The sequence below is a fragment of the Crotalus tigris genome, unplaced genomic scaffold, assembly GCF_016545835.1.
Source record: "Crotalus tigris isolate CLP2741 ecotype Arizona unplaced genomic scaffold, ASM1654583v1 scf7180000017847.2079705, whole genome shotgun sequence".
Lineage (NCBI taxonomy): Eukaryota > Metazoa > Chordata > Lepidosauria > Squamata > Viperidae > Crotalus > Crotalus tigris.
The window spans coordinates 97,334-113,708 of NW_024096670.1; the positions used below are offsets into that span (position 1 = coordinate 97,334).

Genomic DNA, 16,375 nt, shown 5'->3' on the forward strand with positions numbered 1-16,375 from the left:
TCACTCAATGAAAGAACACCAAAAACCCCAACCAACTGGATAGCCATCACATAACACACCGACCAATGTCCTCCTCTCAGCTTCAATACAGGACATCAATAACTGAATCCTGCTGTGATCTGATTGGCTCATGGCCAAAACAAGATGACACCTGATTGACTCTCTAAACACTCATGCTCATTGGCTACAATCAGATGAAGGAAAGCTACCTGAGATCAACCTAAGCGAGTTGTGCTTCCTTTTTCTGGTTATTTGGCTATAGCTTTTCATAGAGTACAGTACAGATAATTGAACAAACTATATTGCATTAGATTCTTGATTAAATTATCTTTCCATTGATATATAATGTTATGATACTACTCCCACAAAATAGTGGCGTTATTAGGCATCAAACCTCAAAAAGACACTTTTCCCAAAAGGTTTCCAAAATTTGGGCCACTACTGTAATTGTAACTAAAGGATCAGCCACCAAAAAGTGAAGCCGAAGTGCTTTGGACAAGTCACTGGAGAGGAAATGAATTTAACCCACAACTGACAGCTTCCACGAGAGGATTCATTAAAAGGGGGGGGGAAGATGATAATTAAATTGTGAGGTGCTTTCAGCGTGTCCCTGCTGCCATCTATGAAATGTTGCAGGGTATCAAATTAACATGAGCAATTCTATTTTAAAAGCATCGCAAAACATCTGTTGTTGTTGTTGTTTTCAAAAAAAAAAAAAAATCAAATTGGAATTATCTTGCAGCTGCAGTGAACCAGAACATCATGCTGCCGATGACAGCTCAGAAAACTCTTCAATTCCTTGATGCTTACTATTTCTTTGATAAGATGCTGCCGGAAGAAGAGTTTTTCTGTAGCATGCACAATGGTGATAGATACAGGGAAGGGCAATGCCATTATAAGTCTGTGCATTCAAAGAGAGCTTGATTTTTAATTAAGATCTCCAGCTCCTCTCCCAGCCCAGTGACCAACGTCCTGATTCCCACAACAATGATAATGTTTCGTTTTGTTTTGCTTTGCTTTTTTGCTTTTACAGCGTTGGCAAAAGTAAAATGAATCTTTTTTTTTTAATTGGAAACAATCCTCTTCAGAGTTATAAAACTCCACCTTCTTGTCAAAACACACTTAGGATCTTTGACTATGCATTTGAGAAAATAACTTCCTTGCCACTAGATTGGGTGTGGACAATGTTTGGTGGCAGAGAAGTACACCTTGCCCCCTCCCTCTGTGTGTGCGTGTGTGTGTATGTGTGTGTGTGTGTGCGTTTTGCACTCTCTTGATGAAAGCCCAGATACGCTGGGCCGGCCATGTTGTAAGGATGCCAGATCATCGCATCCCTAAACAGCTCTTCTATGGTGAGCTGTCTCAAGGAAAGCGATCACACGGGGGACAAAAGAAGCGATACAAAGATACGTTAAAGCTTCTCTTAAGTCCCTGGATATTAACACCATCTCTTGGGAACTTCTGGCACATGATCGACCGACATGGCGCACCTTGGTGTACCAGGGTTGCCGGACATATGAACACAGAAGGACAATCTTGACACAAGAAAAGCGAGCACTCCGCAAAGCTATCGATGTTCATTGATGGATGAACAACAATGTGTATGTTTCTTTCAGGAGAGAGAAGGTTTAGAACCGTGCACTAAAAGAAGCACATTTTTGTGTGTTTTTTCCTTCAATATGGCAGAAGTCCATAGGGGTCTTCTAGGGCACTTCACTTTCCATTTCTAAGGCAGAAGATCCCAAGAATCTTCTAGGTGTCCTAGGTATGTTCTAGGGGAGAAGATCCTTGGGATCCTAGAGATCAAAAGAGTTTTGGGGCTATAGGCCATCTAGTGTGGAGAGTAAGGAAGGTGACCTTATCAAAAATTTGCAACAATATTACTAGGTACTGAGGATAAAATAATTAAAAAGCTATATCATCATTTGTTAGATCAGGCAATGTATGAAGAACAGGTAAAAGAAACCATGGAGCAGGGCTGTTGTTTTTTTTAATAATTTTTTATTTTTCCAAACTCTCCCCCATACATATACCGTGATATTTATCAGATGTTAACATACATTCTTTTTACATTCATATATAAGATACTTTTAATAAAATGAAATAAATACATACACAGGACTTTTGGTGTTGCTCGCCCATTTCCCCTTTCACTGTATCCATACTCCTCCTGCTCTATCTTCTTCCTCCCTTTCTTCTCTTCCCTACTTCCCTCTTCTTCCTCTCCTCTTCTCTTTCCTTCACCTCCCCACTTCTCTTCTCCTACTTCCTACTTCCTTCTCCCCTCCTTTACTCTTTTCTCTCTCCTCTCCTTTCTTCCCTCTCATCCCTCTTCAGATGCAATTCAGGGGTAATGTCCCAGCAACTCCAAATTTCCCTATCTGTATTATATACAATAAGATTAATTTTCTCTTACATTAATACTTCTATTTATCTAACCTTCTCGGTATATACTTCTATAAATATTTATACAACCTCCAGTTATTCAATACTGTGTCGCCTGGGTCTCCCTCCTTATCTGCTTGTTATGTTATGTGGAGTAGGGATTTTGATCTCAACTTTGATCTGCATATCTGGCAAGAACTACGGGTACAAAATAGGAAGCTTACTTTGGCCACTTCCTACAAAGAAAACCTCTACAAAATGTTCTACAGATGGCATCTCCCACCCACCGGATTAGTTAAAATGGGTCCAAATATTTCTTCCACGTGCTGGAATGGTAAATTGGCAAGAGGGACATATTACCACATGTGGTGGGAGTGCTCAAAAGCCTGTGACTTTTGGAACAAGGTTAAAAAAATGGCTGGAAGAAATACTAATGATAGAGGCAGAGCTAAAGCCATAACTCTTCCTACTAGGTATAACTACGCAGAAATACGACAAAGGGATACTTTACTTGATGCTACACATTCTCACGGCTGCTAGATTGGCATATGCACAAAACTGGAGGAATAAAGAAATTCCAACAGAAGAAGAGATTTTATATAAAATCTTGTCGTGTGCTGATATGGATAGGCTCACAATGGAAATGAAGGACAAGACAGAGTCAGATTACTTTGAAATCTGGGACAAATTCTATTGTTGGTGTGAATCAAGGAGAACTGTTCGGGTTTTAAGTTAGTGTTAAGATAGAGATATATAAAACTGTATGTTAGTATATAGAGAAACAAATTAGAGACTGTATTGTATAGAAAAATATGTATATAGAGAGATTAAGAATTGTATGTATGATGAGGAACAAAGTGTTAGGAATATATACACTGGAATGTTACGTTATGTCCATCTTTGTTTTAATTGTTTTATAAATAAAAAACTTAAAAAAAAAGAAATATGCAACAGTGGTTACTTAGGCAGACGAGGCTGAAATATTCTTCAAGTGGGGTCTTTTGTGCAAGCCGCACTTTCTTCTAGCACCGATGATGTGAACTTGGGGTCCTTGGTCTTCCTTGCAAATGTTCTTGCAGTATCCAGTATCCAAATGGGCAATGGAACTTCTGCAAGAGAACAACCAAGCACAGAGAACACCAAGGACCTTACAGTATGTATTCCTTATTTATTTCTTCTAATGAATCAAATTTGTATAGCTGCCCATCTCAGGGCAAGTGACTTTGGGCTGTGTACAATAGTGCAGTTTGTACACAGTTAGTACAATGAGTTTAAGTTGTGGATTAAGGCCGTCACTCTAAGCGCATTTGATGAATAAAATGTAACAGGAGTTCAGATATGATTAGATGTCTTTTATTGCTTGGATTTTGTTATTGAATGTTTTTTTGGGGGGGAAACCACATTAATCTGTGAATAGTCATCATCTACAAAGGAGTGAATTCATATTCAGGAAACATTTTGACACTGCTGCTTCATAGAATGTTTTCTTCTAATTTCTGCTCTTTTCCTAACATGTCAGGGAATTAATTGATCACACAGAGTCGTGGATAAAAGGGTCCATGTTGCAAATGCAATATCTTGTATTTTATTAATTAGCTGAGTCATATTAAGGACGTCCTTTTTTCCAAAATTAAAAATGAATTACAAATTAAAAAAAAAACCTTTTCTAATTTTCCGTTCAAGCAACTTGATGGCAATTTTTATTGCCATTATAATGGATTGTATTATAGTCAAACTGTGAAGCAAATGAGATCTGTTATTGGAACTGGGGGTTCCTAGTAGTCTTCCATCCAAATAGTAATCAGGTCTGAATTTGCTTAGTTGTTTGAGACCTCATGAGATCAGCTTTGGACCTCATCCTGTGAAAATTCATCCTAGAATGTCAGCATTTCAGGGTTCCTGGGTAGATGTACACTTGGCAACAGATGTAGCAAAATAATGTGTGACATACTTGGGATAATTGATATGTGGTTAAATGTAGAATCGGCATGAATACAATTTATGCCTGCCAATTGGAACAAAAAGTCTGCAGAAACCATTTTATACTCTGAGCAATGGAATGGACATTTTTGAGATAGCCACAAATTGGAAAAAGGAGATACATATATGACAGTAGGTGTAACAAAATCAATAAATAGATACAGAAGGAATGTCTATGAAGATTCTCAGTCATCCAGGTCATGGTTGTCCCCAAGGTGCTTTTCCAAAATACTTTCTTGTTTGTTTGTTTTTTGAAAATGTTTCACTTCTCATTGGCTAATCCTTTCAACCCAGAAATGCCTTGATACTTCTAACACAAGTGCAATGCAAACCTTCCTATCAAGTAATTACCTTCTATCATGTAAAAATAAGTATTGCTTCATGTTGATTGTTGTTCTGATATTTAGCTTGCCCCAATATGCCTTTCCAAAGATCCCAGAATGCAGAGTTGATCACTCTGTTCTCATTGGAGAATCAAATCAGTGAAGTAAACTTACGGAACTTTTTCTCACGAGGACTTGGCAAGTGGCACACTGTACCTTCACGATCCTCCACTTAATCATCTTGAAAAGCTATTTCAAAGAGGCAGATATAAACATGGGTAACCTCTAGCTTGTTGTTGCCCTTTTTTATGACATAATGCATCTGCACAAAACAACTCAGCTGGACAGTCAATTCATTCTTCCCCGCTTCGTTAATGACTCAAGTTAAACAGCTTAGCCACTTCCAAAGCTAATGAATTGTGCATGTATTTTAATTATACAACATCAGGTAGCAAACTGTGAACATGATGAGTCCAGGAAAGGTGACCTACTTGTTTTTTCCAAGGCTTCACTTAAACAATTCAACCCAACAACACTTATAGCCTGTTGAGACTTTCCCAAAACTAGTATCCATCTCAGATTAAGGTCTTCAGTGCTCTTTGTGGTGTGAAAACTTCCCTTAATGTTTCCAGCCAAAATTCCATTTTCTCGTTTGCTTTGGTGGACCTTTCTTATGTACTTGTCTGTGATGCTACTGAATGCTCTCTAGAAGTTCAGGACTACAGTTCCCATATGCTCTAGTCAATCTGAGTAACAACAAGCCTTTGTGGAATGGGTTTAAATATCAGAAGATAACCAGGTCACCAAATCAAGATGCTCGTTGTCCAGTAAAAGTCACTATTGTATAAGGAGATAAATTGAAAGCTAGACAGTGTCGTTCATTTCTAGATAGTAAAAGACTCTCATATCAACCCTAATATTTTGCATTAGGTTTAGTTTACAAAAACCTAATGCAGGAGTTGACAGAGATATAAAATGAGGCCATAAATTCATGTAAGACTGTTTTCCTTGTGGAAAAGCACTCAGATGAAACTATAAGTAAATAATGCACTTGTCTGATTGACTGGAAAATATGGATACAGCCAATACTTAATCTATTTTCTCAACGTAAATGAAACATTTACTTTCAGCCTTAACTTTCAGGTTCACATATGTTTACTGGTTCATGACATGTGCAAGGATCATCTGACTGTTCTGCAGACATTCCTTGACATGTACAATGCTTTTTGTAAATCATAATATTTCTTCTGTGGGATTAACCTGGAGAAATCTGTCTGGTTTTATATAAACAGAATACAAGCAATTGCTGTGGATTTCAGCAGCTGACTTTACCTGCTCCGGATGTGTATTCAAAAGTATAGTTTGCATTTCTGAATGTGTGGATGAGAAATAATCCTAGCTGGTTTTTCCAAGCTTTGGGTTGTTGTTTTTTTTAAAATGGATGGAAAAGTGGTTGTGGAATGAGGGATCGTAGCCTTTTTTTGATGCATTTAGAATATTTAGAATAGAATAGAGCTGGAAGGGACCTTGGAGGTCTTCTAGTCCAGCCCCCTGCTCAAGCAGGAGAACTTATACTATCTCAGATAAGTGACTGTCCAGTCTCTTTTTAAAAACCTCCAGTGATGGAGCGCCCACAATTTCTGAAGGCAAGTAGTTCCACTGATTAATTGGCCTCATTGTCAGGAAGTTTCTCCTTAATTCCAGGTTGCTTTTCTCTTTGGTCAGTTTCCATCCATTGTTTCTTGTCCTGCCCTCTGGTGCTTTGGAGAATAATTTGACCCCCTCTTCTTGGTGGCAGCCCCTCAAATACTGGAATACTACTATCATGTCTCCCCTATTTCTTCTTTGTGTTTAGACTAGCCAAACCCAAGTCCTGCAGCCGTTCTTCGTATGTTTTAGTCTCCAGGCCTTGGATCATCTTAGTTGCTCTAAAGTCTCAACATCTTTTTTGTAGTATGATTCAGATTGTAGCCTTGATTCAGATGAAGAGATTAGGTAGCTGTTGGCTCTCTTCGCCCATATATTATGGCTGCATCTGAGATATTTTAAATATGTGTGTAAAACAAATGGGTGTGTCAGTTGTTCATACATTTAGAACAGTGTTTCTCAATCTTGACAATTTTAAGGCATGTGGACTTCAACTCCCAGAATTCCACATGCCTTAAAATTGTCAAGGTTGAGAAACACTGATTTAGAAGGGTGTATATTTTACAGGCATTAAAAACCAGATCTTCGCCAAATATCTCTGCACAATGTAGAATGGGTCTGATGAATTTCCGTGGGAGAGTTAAAACACTTGCTTCACTCTTTCCTCTTAAAATGAATGAGCTTGAAAAATAACTTCAGCTCATTCATGTCCCTTTGCATTATTCAAACCATCATGGCAGAAAGCTCTTCTATGAATATTCATATTAAATATTTAATTAAAATGCTACTCCTCACAGATATGTGTGAGGGAAGGAGGTGCTTTGCAGATTCTTGTTCAAAATCAACAATGATTGTTTAGTCTCCTTAGATCAGTGGTTCTCAACCTGTGGGTCGGGACCCCATTTGGTCGAACGACCATTTCACGGGGGTCGCCAAACAATGCAATCCGCCATTTTTTTCCCCTTTTCCTTAGCTGTGCTACTCCCTTTTATTCTATTGGCTTTCAGAAGTCAATAGGAATTGTCCAGGCTGTCTCTGTCCTGCTGAGCCCGCCAAAAGTCCCATTCTGCAAACAGTGCTGCACCAGTTGAGTAGTCCTCGACTTACGATCGGTTGGGGGTCGCAGCATTAAAAAGGTTGAGAACCACTGCCTTAGATAAAAAGTGCTAATCACTATGCCATTTCTATCAGAGAAAACAGCCAATCCTCTTTGTATTACTCTGTTCCTATCTTTGGGTTGGCTCTGGAAATGATCAAATAAATAACACATTTCTTTCCAAGTTTTAATTCAATATTTTTACCCAGATATTTGTCAATATCCTTCAGGCTGTAAGCTTGCTGTTCAACCTTAGTGTAATTAATGCTTGCATTATATGTTAATGTACAACAATATAATCCAGAGGAATGAAAAGACCAGTGAGAAAAGAAAGGCTTTGATTAAAATATTAAAATACAGTGGGGAATTCTTGATTCACTTCTACTTAAGTGTCTCAGCTGCATATTAATTGTCCAGTAATTGTCATCTTATCATCTGGAGTGTTTCCTTCAGTGTTGTGATAACTATGTTTACCATAGACATTGCTTTGAATATTTTATTTTTTAAAAAAATCAAAATTGATAGGAATATCCTGTGTATATTAGACCATGTCTAAGATTACAGAAACCCCTGACAGAATTGGCTTGTTTCCAAACTAGAGGAAATTCTTTTGAGTTGCTTTTTATTCCCCCCCCCCTTTTTTTTTTAGTGCTGTAGGTTTCAACATATGATATTGCTTTTTTGCTTGACACTCAGAGAAACAATATGGAGGTTAAACACATCTTTTTGTGTAGTTAAACGGAAAAACAAAGTCCTGAAGTACAGTAATAATTGTGTTCATGAAAGAAATTTCTGTTACTTATATGATTTTCTGAAGAAATGGGCAGCTATTGCTGTGTCTGAATACATTTGGTTTTATAATAGTGTTCTCCTAGATCCATGGGAAACATTAAGAGATATTTTTAAGAAGTTTCTTTTTTTTGGGGGGGGGGGGTGGAAGCTGTTAAATCCAAGCTTTTAGGTGAACAGTTAAATATTGGGCTGTAGGGACACTGGCCAGCTACTTAAAATAGCTTGCCATCCTATCTCAAATTCTTCCATATATACCATATAAAACGTAGGAATATTTCCATGTGATATAGTATTCCCTATAGGAAAATAGGTTGGTTAAAAGAGCTGAAGATCATGCAATAAGCTTTATTATGCATTATGAGGTCTTGGAGGATTCATGAAAGTTTAGTATATTGTTTAATATATTGTGTTGGCCAACATCCAGTGAGATTCAGCTGGTTTGCACCAGTTTGGCAGAACTGGTAGCTAATTTTTTGTTGACTTTGGTGAACCAGCTGATGCCCTAGCCCTTTTTCACAATGCCTAGAATGGACTGTCGGAAGTGCATGGATGCCACTTCCGGAAGTCTGCTCTGAGCTGGGAAGACCTCAGAATGGATTCCTGGAAGTGGCGTTCTTGCACTTCTGGTGGGCTGTTCTGGGCCTGGAAGGCCTTCCTGGCTCAGAACAGACATCTGGAAAGACATCCACACAGAGAACCAGTTGTTCAGGTATTTGAATCCCACCACTGCCAACAACTCAATGTCCCATGTAACACAAAGCTCCTTAATAAAGCCAAAGGCTTTTCATCAAAATGAGAAGCACATGCTATTGACCACATGAGCAAAGTGTTGACTACGTTTACATGTTTTTTGAAAGAAACAATCCCTGTAATTCTCAATATTTCTGTTTAACGTTGTCATTATTCTTAATTTTACTGTCCACAGAGAGCGAAGAGGTTTACCAGCGACAAGTGCTGTCTATTTCCTGCATTGTCTTTGGGATCGTCATTGTGGGCACAATCTCGGCAGCGTTCTACTTCAGAACAAAGTAAGACTCCCTAACTCGTCTCCACCCTTTCCTTCTAGTCTGCCAAGACATTGGTGTTTTCCACTCATTGTATAATTTATGTAGGCTCTTGTTCTGGAAAAAGACATACCAGAGACCTGTTTCATGCAGACTGTCTTTCTGAGATGATGCCCTGAAGTTAAAATACATGTAGTAGAATGGCAATTATGTGCTTAGGTACTACTTTAAATCAATTCAGATCAGGTGAGATGATTTTTTTCGCGGGTGTTTGTATGTAGGTCTTTGGTTGTTCAGGTTTTCTCCCGCGTAAAATTGGAAGTGTCTTGGTGACATTTCGACGAAATCCCATTCGTCATCTTCAGGCTGGTGTTTTCAGCTTCGTGCTCCTCGAAGCACGAAGCTGAAAACATCAGCCTGAAGATGACGAATGGGACTTTGTCGAAACGTCGCCAAGACACTTCCAATTTTACGCCGGAGAAAACCCGAACAACCAAAGACCTGTGTGTGTGTGTGTGTGTGTGTGTGTGTGTGTGTGTGTGTTTAATGGGACCAGTTTTTTATATTAAATTTATATGCCATCCATCCATCCATCTTACCTTGCCATGCAACTTTGCAAAGAGTCAGGATCAGCTCTAGGTTTGAATCAATATGGATCGAGGACATTGTCCACGTTTGTGTTAAAGTGGATCTAATTTACACAATTTCATGCAACAGGGTCTTTAGGATTTGAATTGTACTACCAAAATGTAGAGAAACAAGTGAAGGTCTTGGTTAGTTTTTGGCCGTCCCATTTAGGTCAGATGGCTGTAAGAATATGTAAAAAGAAGCTGATCCTTACTTACCTTAGTTCCTTATTTTATCATCTTTCAAAAATACTGAACGTTCTAGAGAACAACGTGGTTGGAAGCATTTGGCTTGATTCGTGATAGAATAATTTATTGCAGGAATGGAAGTTTGTCACTTTCTGATTAGTTGCTGAGTTACAACTTCCATCAGCCATGTTATCTGAATCTGATGAATGTTTCCAACTCCTAGAAGTAGAGAGGCTGACTTTGTACTATGCCCAGTACAAAATGTAGCAGTGATTAAAAAATAACCCATTACTTTTCTATGAATAATTCTTATATTATACTCAGGTATTTTATTTTTATATTATGATTCATTGTGCTCAGCCAGATGTTTGAACTGGACTTGTTATTTACCACCTATCGAATCCTTCCCAAGGACCTGAGATAGGCAGATGTTATTCTTCATCGGTGTTAAAGGTATAGTTGCAGGATGTAAGTTGTTCCAGTAAAACTGCCTCTTGCAATTGATGGATGGTGTTTTCGACAATGCCAAGGGTGTAAAGATGGTACTCCAGTTGTGCTGGGATTGCACGCAAGGCACCTATTACTATTGGTAATATTGGTGTCTTTGCTTTCTTTTGCCACAATTTATAGTATTATTAAAATAATTCATTGCACAGTTAGCCAGGCGTTCAGAGCACATTTTGGCATTTTTATCCTCCTATTGAGTCCTATCCAAGGAGCTGGGATAGACATATGTGGATGTTTGATGGGGTTAGAAGTCTTATTATCCTGTGTGTAGAGTGAAATGGATAAGATTGCAAATACCTGTGAATCTCGTGGCATCACAAGACTCCACTGGAGAGAGCTAAGACTTTCAATAAACAATTATCTCTCGTGAAATTGTTCTTGCTATCAGGAATGTTATGTTCTTTGCAAGAATAAAGTGCTTTGGCACTTTTATGCTACTTCCTCCTTGTTTGTGTTTCTTTTTCTTCCTTTTGTGGTTTTATTCCTGGAAGCAAAGAGAAATATTTGCTTTCTTCAAAAAAACAAAAACAAAAACCTCGACATTCTTCAGGGGAAACTGAACAGGTCAATTATCCTAATGTACTGTAGAATATTAGTGAGAAAACTCACAGTACTGGGAGTTGTTGTGAGTTGAGACCTGCCAATTTCAGAGGAAGGGGCTTTAAAACAATGTTTATTTGCCCATTATATTAAATTGGATTCAATCCAATGCCTCTTCCTTCCAGATATTTTTAAATTTTCATTTCATTTACTCCGTTTCTTTGTTCCACTTCACACTATTTAATCTGGCAAAGTCTCACAGTGGCTTGCAGTAATCTGTAAGAAAACTCACTGAAGCTGAGGGAGAAGAAAGGAAGTATATCAAAGCAACAATAGCAAATGGCAGGTGGATGTTAAATGCCTCATTTATCTTCGAAAATGGCTATTAGCCCTTCAGTTGCCCACTCTGAGGGAAAAAAAATAGATTAGGCAACACAAAGAGACCCAAGGTAATGATTTTTTTTTTTGTTAATTCAGTTTCCAAGATTTTTAACCTAACTCCTTCCAACTTAAAATTAAACCTCATTAATGAAATTCAGTATGAATCTTGCTTTCATGATTAAGCTCTGCTGTTAAGGGTTGGATATTAACCAATGATTAATCATTACCCATTGCCATCACATCCATTGTAAAAATGTACAGAGGAGAAAGAGAAAGAGGAGAAGGAGAAGAGGGAGAAGGAGGAAGTGAAGGAGAAGGAGAAGAAAGAGGAGAAGAACAGGAAAAAGAGAAGAGAGAGAAGGAGAAGAGGGAGAAGGAAAAGGAGGAGAGGGAGGAGAGGAATAGGGAGAAGAGAGAGAAGGAGAAGAGGGAGAAAGAAAAGGAGGAGAGGGAGGAGAAGTAACAGGGAGAAGAGAGAAGGAGAAGAGGGAGAAGGAAAAGGAGGAGAGAGAGGAGAGGAACAGGGAGAAGAGAGAGAAGGAGAAGAGGGAGAAGGAAAAGGAGAAGGAGAAGAGGGAGAAGGAGGAAGTGAAGGAGAAGAAGGAGAAGAAGAACAGGAAAAAGAGGAGAGAGAAGGAGAAGAGGGAGGAGAGGAAGGAGAGGAATAGGGAGAAGAGAGAGAAGGAGGAGGGAGAAAGAAAAGGAGGAGAGGGAGGAGAAGGAACAGGGAGGAGAGAAGGAGAAGAGGGAGGAGAAGAACAGGAAGAAGAGAAGAGAGAGAAGGAGAAGAAGGAGAAGGAGGAAGTGAAGGAGAAGAAGGAGGAGAAGAACAGGAAGAAGAGAAGAGAGAGAAGGAGAAGAGGGAGAAGGAAAAGGAGGAGAGGGAGGAGAGGAACAGGGAGAAGAGAGAGAAGGAGAAGAGGGAGAAGGAAAAGGAGAAGGAGAAGAGGGAGAAGAGGAACAGGGAGAAGAGAGAGGAGAGGGAGGAGAAGAACAGGAAGAAGAGAAGAGGGAGAAGGAGAAGAGGGGGGAGAAGAAAGAGAAAGGGAAGACAAGGGAAAGGAAAAGGAGAAGAGGGAGAACAAGAACAAGGGAAGGGAGAAAGAAAAGAACAAGGAGATGATGGAGGAGGAGAAGGAGGAGAAAGAGAGGGAGAAGGACAAAGAAGAGGAGAAGGAGGAGAAGGAGAAGGAATACTGATACCCTCTTTAGAAAAAACTCCACCTTAATCAATACCTGGAACTTTACAAAATTTTAATTCTAAGAAAATGCTGTTCTATAAGATTAGGCTACAACAAACCTCGGTTTCTCTTCCTGAAAAATTGTCCGACTGCCAAGCTTCCAGGAATTCCCGAGCATTTGTATTTTATCCAAAAAAGATTCCACAAGCACCACCTGGCAGTCAGAAGCAATCAGGTAAAATTTCTTCTCCATGCACAGGCAGACTCAACCACTCAATTTCAGCAGGAAAATGGTTGACCGAGCCAAATCCAAACATGCCAGGGAATTCCTGGAAAGCGAAGGACTGAGGCAGATCCGCCATCCACAGAAAAATACAGATAAACATGTCTGCACACCATTTAAATGGCAGAATAAAAGGCGGGAACAACTTATCTAGAGAAGAGTAGCATCAGATGAACAATCAAGGCAGAAACAGTCTCCTAATCATAAGGTGACCAACCGTCCTCCTTTACGGAGGACAGTCCTCCTTTTGTAAGTTCTGTCCTCTCTCGAAATATGTCCTCCTACATGTCCTCCTTTTCGATATTTGAAGACTAATCTGTAAATCTCCGTATTCGATCGATGCCGATCCGATCTGTTGTGTGTGATGTGACGTATTTGTATTTGACATGACAATTCGTCAAGGCTCGGTACAGTACGGTGAGACGTGATTATGAGACGCATGCGCTCCACACAGAAAAATTGTTTTGAGAGAGTGCGCCGCACACAAGTGGCTTTGTTTACTTCTTACTGAAACGTGACACGGCACACATGCACGCATTAGACTCACTTTTTTTTCTTCAATTTATTTGTGTCCTCCTTCTCATTGTAAAAAAGTTGGTCACCTTACTAATCAGGGAACCATTAAGAAGGAAAACCTCCATGTCCACCAAGACTGACAAGCAGGGCTACTATATGTAAGCAATACATAGTTATATATATTGCAGTTATATAGTTATATGTTTCATTCTGGGGTCCTTGCTGCTCTCTGAGCTTGGTGGTTTTCTTACAGATGTTTCATTAGCCAACTAGGTAACATCATCAGTACAGTTTTATGTGACTCAGTTGGCAAATGAAACACAGCATTGATGCTGCTACTGTCAGAAGTAAGTCTTCATCCTGGTTCATCCAAGCCGGGGATAAATTAGCAACATGGCGACTGCTTTGGGAAGAAGGTTACAGTTTATTGAAGAAGCAGAAAGATGGTCTTTGCAAGAAAGAGCAGAGGAGAAGAAAGAGAGGTTGAGCACATGGGCAGTAGGTTTTTATACCCACTCCAGCCTTGTTTAGAATAGTTTCCTATTCCTGTGGCATGAATCTTGAGGCTATTTCTGAGTGTTTTTCTAGGCCTTAATATCTGTGGTTTAATCCTATTATCATATCCTGCTTCCCAGGTGATGGGGCTAATGACTCCTAGAGTTTGGGTGGGGCATGCAGATTTTCTCTTTGTCTTCTTGAGTGCTCTGGCTTCAACTTTCTGATGGCTTTACATCTGCATTTGTATGGGGCTAGCTCTTGCTTGGGGCAGAGAGATAGATTTGGGGCCAGATTTGGTTTTAAAAAATCCTTTTGAGGAAAAATATATTTTTCTGCCCTTTTAATATTTCCTTCTCTGGGCTAACTTCCCTCACTACCTAATCTGGTAATGAAACATCTACAGGAAAACAACAAAAGCTCAGAATTCTGATCTACAGATATTCTGCACTATGAAATCCTTAAATCTCTACCTACACTCTATTGCCCTCTTGTGATCATGAGTTGCTGAACAGTCCTTACCACTGGATGAGTATCTTCCAACAAGTTGAATTCTATGTAATGAAAGAGTCACAGTTAATGATTCTCCAATGTATTGTTATTATTATAGCAAAGTCTACTGAGATGCTGATGTATACCCCAAACCTTGTATTTCTACAAACTATTACTCCCCATTTAGGCATTCCAGAGCATTTTTCATAAATCAGTTGCTTAATAATCCCTTTAACATTCACTTTTAACATTCCATGTTAATCTGAGAGCAATTGAGGTATTGAAGAACACTGTCTGTATAATTGTGAGAAACACAGTCTGTTGTTTATGTGGCATTTATTGTACTGACTGCATAGGTAATAATTTCTTACAAAAGGCAGAACAACTCCCTTTTATGGATATTTCAATAAATGAAATTACAGGAGTTTGACTTCTTTTCCAGAGAAAGTGCTGATGTTTAAATAGAATCTTCCGGTCCTGGTTTTATTTTTAATCCATTTGATAACAAGCTTCTGCTCCAACATAGTCAATGCAAAATAATTATTCCCATCATTTTCCCCCCTCATTTTCATAAGAGGGAGCCAGTTTAATGATCGATCCATTCTCATTTTGCAAAATAGATCTCCGTGTTTGCACTGTTTATTTCAGCCTTGTCCTAATCTGCTCTCTCTCGATGAGTTCCAAATTTTCAGTCACCATGGCATTCCATCACCCACTTCTAAAAACCTGGTTTATTTCAAATGAAGTCAGTTGTCCCATTTCAATCTCTTCAGGCTGTGAGTTGCTCTACATCCAGGGGACCAACCCTAAACCATATGATGTCATTGTCATGATGTCATTAGGACCTTGCTAAGGAAGAACCCAGTGCAACATCTGATTGGATCTGTTCTTCCATTGCCACTCACTTTCAATTACTAGTGAAAAAAACCAAAGTGAATTAGAGTAACTAAACCAATTTTTTTTTGTCTGTTGGTTGGTTGGTATTTCTCTGTAGAAAGCAAACAAAATACATCCAGGAACAGTTGAAAGAGATACAGAATGGGAAAACCTACAGCCTTAATGCTTCCAGCATCATGGCAAAAACAGAGACCAGGGCCCAAAGCCAAATCCATCTGCAAAACGTGAGTAAATGTGCCAATGTTAATCCTTATTATGCTGGCTGAATGTGGGAATGCTGATGGCACGGTCACTGTCACTTCTTCCTGTGTCACAAAGTGGACCTAGTTTGCACCTGTGATCCTGAGCGTAAAACAGGGGAGAAGAGAGTGTCAGCTTTATGCTTGCTTTGTCAAAGTTGGCCATGATGAATGTCAACATCTCAACTGGCTTAGCAAGAGTTGATTCAAATATGGTCAGGCACAAAATATTCAAGAGCCGATTTTATGGGACACATGGGAGACAATTTGGGTTAGAAATGTAAAATTTACTCAAGCTCAAAATTTGAGAGAAAAATTTTATAAAATGTTTTATAGGTGGCATTTGGATCCCCAAAAGTTGTCTTGTATGTATCCCAACTTGCAGCCCAAATGTTGGAGATGTGGTAGTTTGGATGCAATTTACCATATATGCCGGCCTTTAAGGTGACCTGGCGTATAAGACGACCCCCGTCTTTGGCGCTGAGTCGCATGCCTAGAATGTTATCTTATACGCCGGAAACTACCAGTATTTCCAGCGTATAAGATGACTCGGCGTATAAGACGACCCCCGACTTCAGCGCCAATTTTAGCGCTTGCAGAAGTCGCCTTATATGCCGGCATATATGGTACTTTCATATTTGGTGGACTTGTAGATATATAAAAGCTTTTTGGATTAAAATTTGGTGGAACATTCAAAAGATTTTTAAAAGAAAGATAAAGTTTACTCCTCAACTATTTTTGTTGGGTATTATTGTAGATTTTGATGTTAAGGAAACTAATTTGATATTGAATTTAATAACAG

The 16,375-nt window shown here is 39.1% G+C and overlaps 1 protein-coding gene across 1 annotated transcript in view; it reads left to right on the forward strand.

Annotated features, from left to right (window-relative positions):
• NRG3 (neuregulin 3) overlaps window positions 1–16,375 on the forward strand; it is a 101,889-nt gene that overhangs the window by 67,869 nt on the left and 17,645 nt on the right. Inside the window, 2 exon segments of the mRNA XM_039343347.1 lie at window positions 9,149–9,251; window positions 15,432–15,558. Coding sequence (XP_039199281.1) covers window positions 9,149–9,251; window positions 15,432–15,558 — 230 coding nt within the window.